This window comes from Mus pahari, chromosome 23, assembly GCF_900095145.1.
Source record: "Mus pahari chromosome 23, PAHARI_EIJ_v1.1, whole genome shotgun sequence".
NCBI classification, from domain to species: Eukaryota; Metazoa; Chordata; class Mammalia; order Rodentia; family Muridae; genus Mus; species Mus pahari.
The window spans coordinates 39,546,990-39,555,507 of NC_034612.1; the positions used below are offsets into that span (position 1 = coordinate 39,546,990).

General features: G+C 47.3%; 1 protein-coding gene across 2 annotated transcripts in view; it reads left to right on the forward strand.

Annotated features, from left to right (window-relative positions):
• Nucleotides 1-7,923, forward strand: part of Medag (mesenteric estrogen dependent adipogenesis) — a 19,776-nt gene extending 11,853 nt beyond the window's left edge. For both annotated transcript variants that reach the window (XM_021187005.2, XM_029533944.1), the window contains exons 3-5: nucleotides 3,669-3,781; nucleotides 3,951-4,236; nucleotides 6,637-7,923. In XM_021187005.2, the coding sequence (XP_021042664.1) occupies nucleotides 3,669-3,781; nucleotides 3,951-4,236; nucleotides 6,637-6,761 (524 nt within the window). In that variant the 3' untranslated portion in view covers nucleotides 6,762-7,923. The remainder of the gene's footprint in view (nucleotides 1-3,668; nucleotides 3,782-3,950; nucleotides 4,237-6,636) is intronic.
• The last annotated feature ends 595 nt before the right edge of the window (nucleotides 7,924-8,518 follow it).

Genomic DNA, 8,518 nt, shown 5'->3' on the forward strand with positions numbered 1-8,518 from the left:
GTGTGTGTGTGTGTGTGTGTGTGTTTCATTCTCGAATCCAGATAGCTCTTGGGCAGGTGAAGCCTATCAGGAGCACGGAATGGTTAACTAATTACCGCTACAGGAAAGTTTCCAGCAAAACACTCAGTGTTAAGTGAAACTGTAGACCTTGACCCTAGGTAGTATTCTTCAAGTGAGTCCAGGGTCATAAGTAGTAACTGGCTCCCTTCAGACAGACCGGCCCAAGCTTCCCCTCTCAGTTGATTATTGGAGGGCTCTGTGTTCGTCATCAATAACTCCAAGTCAGAGCTCTCTGTCTGCAGGAGAGAGGAGAGAGCACATGGGTCGGCCGCACTGCAAGAGCATCCTAGGACGACATGTGCTCCGGCTCAGCAATAGCCAGGAAGCCAACCAGGTCTCCAGGGTTGTAATTCACAGATGTGCAGGCTCCCTCTCCCCCTGCACCCCCTCCACGCACGCACGCACACACACACACACCGACTCATTCCCTCAGGAGGAATTGAAAGAAAGAATGATGCCTCTGAGTTTATTGTTTTTTAATCAAAGTACCATGCGTGCTATCAGAAGGGATCTGCGGAAGGCTCACAGATCATAGTTGCATGACAATGTATACAGGCGAGGGCACCAGAGGAGGTATGGGAGCCCAACCAACAGCTGGTCAATTTCCAGAAAAGCTAGGACGTGAAAAAAGTTCTATAATATAAAAACAAAAGATGGCTAAGCTTATGCGATGGCAACTGTAACTAAGGCAACATGTCGGTTCTGCTGCTCTTCTAGATGGCGCTTTATGCAAATTAGGGGTGACCATGTCCTCCAGACAAGCACTGTGTTGGCTAGAAGTCTGTCATAGTGAACATGCAGACTGGCAGGTCTGTGAGTGTGCAGGGTACGACCTGCCCAGCTGCGAGCGAGACTAGGTCCAGCTGTTTAATGGGCCTTTGAAAGGTCTTGGTTGATTTGCATGAAATTCAGTTCCTGGTCCCCGCTGGCCTGCTTGCTTTATTTTATGTCTCATCTCAAGCAGCATATAAGATGGTTACTATCTTAAGCTCCTTTTAAAACTTGAGAAGAAGGGGAAATGTGGGCAGGAAAACTAAAAGTGAGTAAGCTTAGTTTAAAATGCTTTCAGGGGCCTGGAGAGATGGCTTAGCGTTCTTCTGAAGGTCGTGAGTTCAAATCCCAGCAACCACATGATGGCTCACAACCATCCGTAATGAGATCTGATGCCCTCTTCTGGTGCATCTGAAGACAGCTACAGTGTACTTACATATAATAAATAAATCTTAAAAAAAAAAGAAAGAAAGAAAGAAAGAAAAACAAATAAAATGCTTTCAGGGCTGGAGAGATGGCTCAGCAGTAAAAAGCACTGGCTGCCCTTCCAGAGGACCTGGGTTTGATTCCCAGTACCCACATGGTGTTACAACCATCTGTAACTAGGCATATGGTGGCCTCTGAGGCCTCTGAGGGCACCAGGCAAGAGGTCCACAGGCATGCAGGCAGGCAAAACATCCATGCACATAAAAGAAAAAAAAAATCAATAAATCTTCCAAAAACTTCATTCCTTAAGAACGTAAATGCTTGCCTTTGGCCCTCGGGGTTTACCTCTGAGACGTCCACAAAGCAATAGAATAGTCTCAGAGTCACACCACAGCTGATCCCTGCCAGAGTCACACCACAGCTGATCCCTGCCAGAGTCACACCACAGCTGATCCCTGCCGTTAGACAGACTCTGACACTCATGGCTCGCCTCTCTGGATGACTCGCTTGAGTAACGTCGGCTTGATTCTGAGGGATGGAGAGAGATTAGTAGTTAATAAGAGCCCGGTATCTTTAAATGAGAAAACAATCTTGCCTCTGTTTATATCCTGTGTTGGGTAAGAACAGCGGGTGCACTCCGCTTCCAGTGTCTTGGTGCTGGAAACTCTAGCCCGGAGCAACGGGGTGCTTTCAAGTGCTCCTCAACCTTCCTAAGACTGAGACCCTTTAGGATGGTGCTTCATGTTGTGGGGAGCCCCAACCATAAACTATTTCATGACTATTTCATGACTAACATTGCTACTGTTCTAAACAGTACTATAAGTGCCTGATATGCAGGACATCTGATATGTGGTCCCTAAAGGGGTCATGCCCCACGGGTTGAGAATCCAGCTTAGAAGCTTAGGGAGCCTAAATTTCACCCCAGCAATCGCAATGTAGAGGCAAGGGCTGATTCGAGCAAGCTGTCCTTTGATTTCTGCATGCATGCCTTCAAGCGTACAAACACCATCTTAAATGAATGTTTAAAAACAAAAAAAATGGCCACCAGCCTGGTCTACAGAGTGAATTCTAGGACAGCCAGGGCTATACAGAGAAACCCTGCCTTGAAAAAACCAAAACAAACAAACAAACGAAAGCCAAAAGAACCTAGCTCCGCCTTGACAGTAAGGGCCAGTTCTCTCAGAGGCTGGTGGGGTAGGAAAGCCCAGGAGGCATCTTCCCTGGGTTCTGCTGGTTTTCTGCTTTGCAAGTGAGGTGCTGGTGGGAACCAGGCCACTCTTTATACATCCAGCGAGGCAGGCAGGATGAGAAGCTAGCCACATGGGACTTCACGTTCCTGTCCTCCTTGGAGCACGCTGGCTGTGGAGAGGAAGTTCTCACGCAAAGAGCTTCCGATTGAGATCTGAGGTAGATGATTCCTTAACCTGTCCTCACGGTGGCCCAGAGTGCATTTCAAAGTTGCAACGCTTCTAGAAATCTCACTAGGCTCTGGTGGTATTATTGTATTAAATATTTAAGTCCCAGACCAGGGTTTCTACCCTGCCCTGGTTATTAGTTCCTGGATGAGAGACAAACTCACAACCTTTATATTTACAATCAGCCTCCGTCTTAGGGTTTTACTGCTGTGCGCACACACCATGACCAAGGCAAATCTTATAAGGACAACATTTAATTGGGGCTGGCTTACAGGTCCAGAGGTTCAGTCTGTTATCATCAAGGCGGGAACATGGCAGCATCCAGGAAGACATGGCACAGGAGAAGTTGAGAGTTCTGTATCTTCATCTGAAGACAATTAATAGAATACTGGCTTCCAGGCAGCTAAAATGAGTCTTAAAGCCAACACACCCACAGTGATACACCTACTCCAACAGGGCCACACCTTCTAATAATGCCACTCCCTTGGCCAAGCATATTCAAACCATGATAGCATCAAACAGCACAATCACTGGGCAGCTGCTTACCAACCCGAGTTATTACTTACTATTTATTATGTTCCATCTGGGCCACTCTTAGCTCTCATTGGGCAGCCTTCAGAGCCATGATCTCTTGACCCTTAACCCACGGCTGCTTCTCCTTCTTCCTCTCCTGCACCTTCTTCATCTTACAAAACCCTAGAAACCTAAACCCCACCTATGTCTCTTATGCCCAGCCATAGGCTGTTGGCATCTTTATTCACCAATCAGAATTAACTTGGGAGCAGGTTACACAGTTACATGCAGACTCCAGGTCTTGGGGGCACACAATTAGCAATGCAATAGACAGTAAAAGACAAAAGCTCAACAGGTATGAGTCTGAAGAAGCTGTCAGGAAAGAGTGGCTGCATTGCCATCTTCCAGAGGCTCCAGGCACGCCTCTGCTAATCAGAAGCACAGAAACAACACTTTTTCTAACATCTGCTTCCTGACTTCTAGAAAGGACCTACGCGTTTCTTGTGAACACAAGGCACCCCAAGATAAGAAGACAGATAGAGCAAGGGATGGACATGGTCATATCCTCAGTGATTGGAGAAAGCTATAGACTTCAGGTGAGCCGGGGGTTTCTTCGCGAAGGCTCCCACCCCACAAAGGGACCACGCCCCTTCCTCCGGGGCACCTGCCACGCCCTCTCAAGGTGTGGACATTCAGGTTGCGGTAGATTCTATAACGCTCACGCTGGTTTCGTGCCCCATTCCAATAATCCCTTTTCTCTTTCAGTTTGATTTCCAGGAAGTAGTGAAGAATTTCTTCCCGCCAGGAACGATCGTGCTGAATGGAGAGAATCTAAGCTTCACCTACGAATTCAAGGCGGATGCCCTGTTCGATTTCTTCTACTGGTTTGGGCTCAGCAATTCCACCGTAAAAGTGCACGGAAAGGTTCTGAACTTGACAAGTACGAACCCAGAAAAGAAAGAAACAATCAAGTTATTTCTGGAAAAAATGAGCGAACCTCTAATACGAAGGAGTAGTTTCTCCGATCGGAAATTTAGTGTCACATCTAGAGGTAGGTCACAAACTCTCAGGGTGTGGGGAAAGTGGTTAGCTCGAAGGGTGGAATAAAAGCCACGTGGCCACTAACTGAAACGCCAGAGGTCTGCCTCTTTACCAGAGAGAACAGTGATTGATACCCTGGCCTATGCCTTTAATCCCAGTACTTGGAAGTTGAGGCCAGTTGGTCTCTGTGAGTTCAAGGCCAGTCTGGTTGACACAGCAAGTTCCAGATAGTGAGTTAAAAACAAAACCGAAAAACCTGGTACCTCCAACTTGGGGAGTAAGAGGCATTTGTTAGCCTGAAGGAGGAGCTGGTCATGGTGGCATGCACCTCTACTCCAGCTGGGCACGGTGGCATGTACCTGTGTTCCAGCTGGGCATGGTGGCATGTACCTGTGTTCCAGCTGGTCATGAGGCTGCAGCAAGGGTGTGACTGGAGGACGAAAGGAATCCAGGAGTTTGAGGCCAGCCTAGGCATCACAGGAGGATTCTGTTTCAGTAAAAAGAAAAGAGGAGAAAAGGGAAAAGAAAAAGGAAGAAAGTCATAGTGAGTTCCCTAAGTTTTTTGATATAGCAGTTATATGATGCAGTCAAAGCAGAGGGGAACCTGAAATTATTAAGTGGAAAATTATTAATTTAAGTGACTACGCTCACTTCAGCACGTGAGGTTTAAACTACTTGGAAGAGGGCTGGCTCCCCCATTACCTTTGCATGAACTCAAGAAACAGAGCCAGCCAGCTTGCACGTCTCAGTGGCCATGGTTTCTTTTTTTCTTTTTTTTCTTTTTTTTTTTTTTTTTTTTTGGTTTTTTGAGACAGGGTTTCTCTGTATAGCCNTAGCCCTGACTGTCCTGGAACTCACTTTGTAGACCAGGCTGACCTCGAACTCAGAAATCCGCCTGCCTCTGCCTCCCGAGTGCTGGGATTAAAGGCGCACGCCACCATGCCCGGCCTTCTGTGTTAACAGTATATTCGGAAGGGTTCCTAGATACTGCAAGGATAACTCCTAGGAAGGTTTCAGTTAACGAATGCACATGGCATAGGGTGGGCTTTGAAATGGGTGTGGCTCAGGCAGATGGCTTCCTCTTCCTTGAGCTGCTCTCTGAGGGTTAGCTAGTCCAGGGGGCCCCAGAGGGCCCCAGAGCACTTCCTGGACTAGGGCTCTGGTGGCTGTTTGCAGCAACTGCCAGTTCAGGGTCCCTGTAGTGTTCTGCAGAGCAGATGTCAACCGTCTGGATTAATTATATTTAGTGGCAGCTCTTTCTTCCTTTGTGTGCTGCAAAAGTCAGGGGCTCCCCCCCCCCGGAAAATTGTCTGTGTCCTTCCCTCCCTTTCTCCACTTCTGGGAATGTCCCTTCTTCTTTCTCTTGCTTTACTTTCTCTGAGTCTGTTTCTCTCCATTTCAGGCTCTGTTTCACTCACCTCCCAACCCCCACGCTCTAAGTCTTAGCCTCTTGTCTCTGCCTGTTACAGACAAAAGATTTGTGGGCGGCTCACCTTGCTTTGGCTGCGCCACTGTTGCTGGGTCCTTAGTCTCACCCACTGGCCCCAGCTTCTTGGACAGCCTTCCTGTTTCATTGTGACTCCCCTCTGTCTCTGTATCTGTGTAGGGTTCCCACTAGGGCACACAGGGTAACAAAGTGTCACATTCCCTAGAAAATTTCCCCTGAACCAGATCTGGGGCCAGCAGTGGAGAAGACAGGCCCCCTGGGAGTTGGCTGCCATTGCAAAGAGCACAGCTAGGCACACCTGTTGCACTGGCAGGCTGCCAAGCCTGGCACGCAGCCCTTGGACTGACTGCCAACCTGGTCCTGTCCACTTCAGAAGCTGATCTCTAGCTGGGAGTGTAGCTCAGTAGAAGAGTCCTTGCCTGGCATGTGGGAAGCCCTTGTTTTCTTCCTCAGTCCTGCAAGATGAGTAAACCAACCAATAGTCAGAATCTGACCCCTGACCCCTCACCCCCGACCCCCGAGCCTGGCCTCTGTCTCAATCACCCCTTTCCCAATGCGTGCTGCTGTACCTCACATCTCCAGCCCAACGGAAAGCAGTCATAGCCCTGGATGCCCATCAACATTTTTTGTTGTTGTTGGTTGGTTGTGAAGGAGTCTCATTGTGTAGCCTTCCCTGGCTAGCTAGAAACTTGTTATGTAGACCAGGCTGGCCACAAACTCACAGAGATCCACCAACCTCTGCCCCTTGAGTGCTGGGACTGAAGGTGTGTGCCATCACACCCAGCCAACAGTCATAGCACAGATAAGCAGAAATCAACGCACTTCTGTTTAGTTTTTGAGTGTCCCTGTGGAAGCCAGGAATCCCTACTAATTGCTGAAATGGCTATTTTGGATGAGTTTCAGAGATACTCTTTCTTTCCGTAGTGATGATAATAATGAATGCCTTATTTACTGTGTTTTTAGGTTCAATAGATGATGTTTTCAACTGCAACCTGTCACCCAGGTCATCGGTTACAGAACCACTTTTGACAGAATTCTCATTTCCAAGTGTTCTGGAATCTGAAGAGACATCCAACCAACTTATCTGATTGGTCTGAACATTCTAGCTGTCGCCCTTTGGGGGTCTGCGGCACACAGTGTGTAGAACTGGTAAGAGGAGGCAGGGAGTGGACATTTCTATCCCTTTGCCAGCCTCTGGCCCTGCAAGGTTCCATAGAGGACCCCCTTTCCCATCCCTAGGCATGGTGCCCTGGCAGGCCCAGTGGCTTCCACCAGGGTTATGGTCATGGGATGGAAGAACTTTTGTCTCTACGGCATAGGGTGTCATTGACATTGAACACTTCTCTGAGGAATTCTCAGGGGCAACCAACCACCCGTGAACTTTGCTTAGCACCCTGGCACCCTGGAGAACTTCCTGGCAACCTCTGTGGGAGGCATCTGACTGGCATGCTAATCCGTGATGTATCCTGGATCACAGAATGGTCCTTTGCTGCCAGCAGCCCCAGCAAGCCTCGGGGCTAAACTCTTCTCTTGTAAATGTGTCAGGTAAAGCCAGTACTGATATTTCCCTGGAAAACAAATCTGATGTCCAACTTGCCACTGGGATGAACATTCAAGATACTGGCTGCTGAAGGATCCTTGCAGGCCACCAGGGTGAGGCCTCCCTGAAATGTAAAGCCAGGTGGGGCGCCAATCAACCAGTGACAGGGGAGGGTCCTTCTCCCTGCGGGTACACTGTACTAGTTGGTGTTTGAAATATGCTTTAGCAATCTTAATATGAGAAGAAAACCCCAGGGAAACGAAGCCATTATCACGGCGCATTGAATATCAGGGCACATTCTGCCTCACAGCTCCAGTGGGATTCACTGAAAGGGGAAAAAATTATTCAATCCACATATAAACATTTGCCTGAGTGGCCGGGCATGGTGCCTGTAATTCTAGCACTCGGGAGGTGGAGGAAGTAGAATGAAGAGTTCAAGACCATCCTTGGCTACATAGGGAGTTCAAGGCCAACTTGCTCTATTCATACAGGAGACTGTCTAATAAAAACAAACCCGCATCATTGTACATGTGACTTCCCACCTATACTCATAAGAAGGCAGATTTATGGGCCTCTTGTGGCGTCTTTTCTGTCCTTCTAAAAACATATTCCCACACTATATATTTTGATAGCAAGGTTGGAGGCCAGCCATTTGTATCTGTGATGCTACCTAATACATAGGCACAATTAAAAGTTTTCTTAGCATTCAACTTGTAATTGATGTAATTTGTGGCCAAAAAAGGTACTGGGTGGCCCCTTGAGGTCTGTGGGTGGTGTGGTTGCTCTGTAGAACACTAACAACATGAGGGGTGTGGCTTTAACAGCTGCTAACTCAAGAAGGGACTTAGAGAGGCCATAGAGTATTTAGAGAAAGAAAATGAAGGTTGAGAAGGAGAAAAGAAAGTGTCACTTCATCACAGGAGGATAAATGTTATTAAATTCAGTAGAAGAGAAAATAATAAAGAATTCTAACTGGTTCTCCAATCAGCAGAAATAAACCTTGGGTACACAGCAAGAATTAAACTCTTCCCAAAGGAAATAAAAAACTTTTCATAACATTGACAATTTTCTTTTGAAACTGAATTGAGAAAATAGCCAGGAATCACTTCAGGAAATGGACTGGAGATCTGGGAAGTTAATGTCATCATTAAGATTTCTTAGTTGGGAAATTGATAGAGGAGAAAGTGGGGAAAAGCCTCGAAGATATGGGCACAGGGAAATTTTTTCTCAACAGAATACCAATGGCTTGTGCTGTAAAATCAAGAATTGACAAATGGGACCTCATAAAATTGCAAAGCTTCTGTA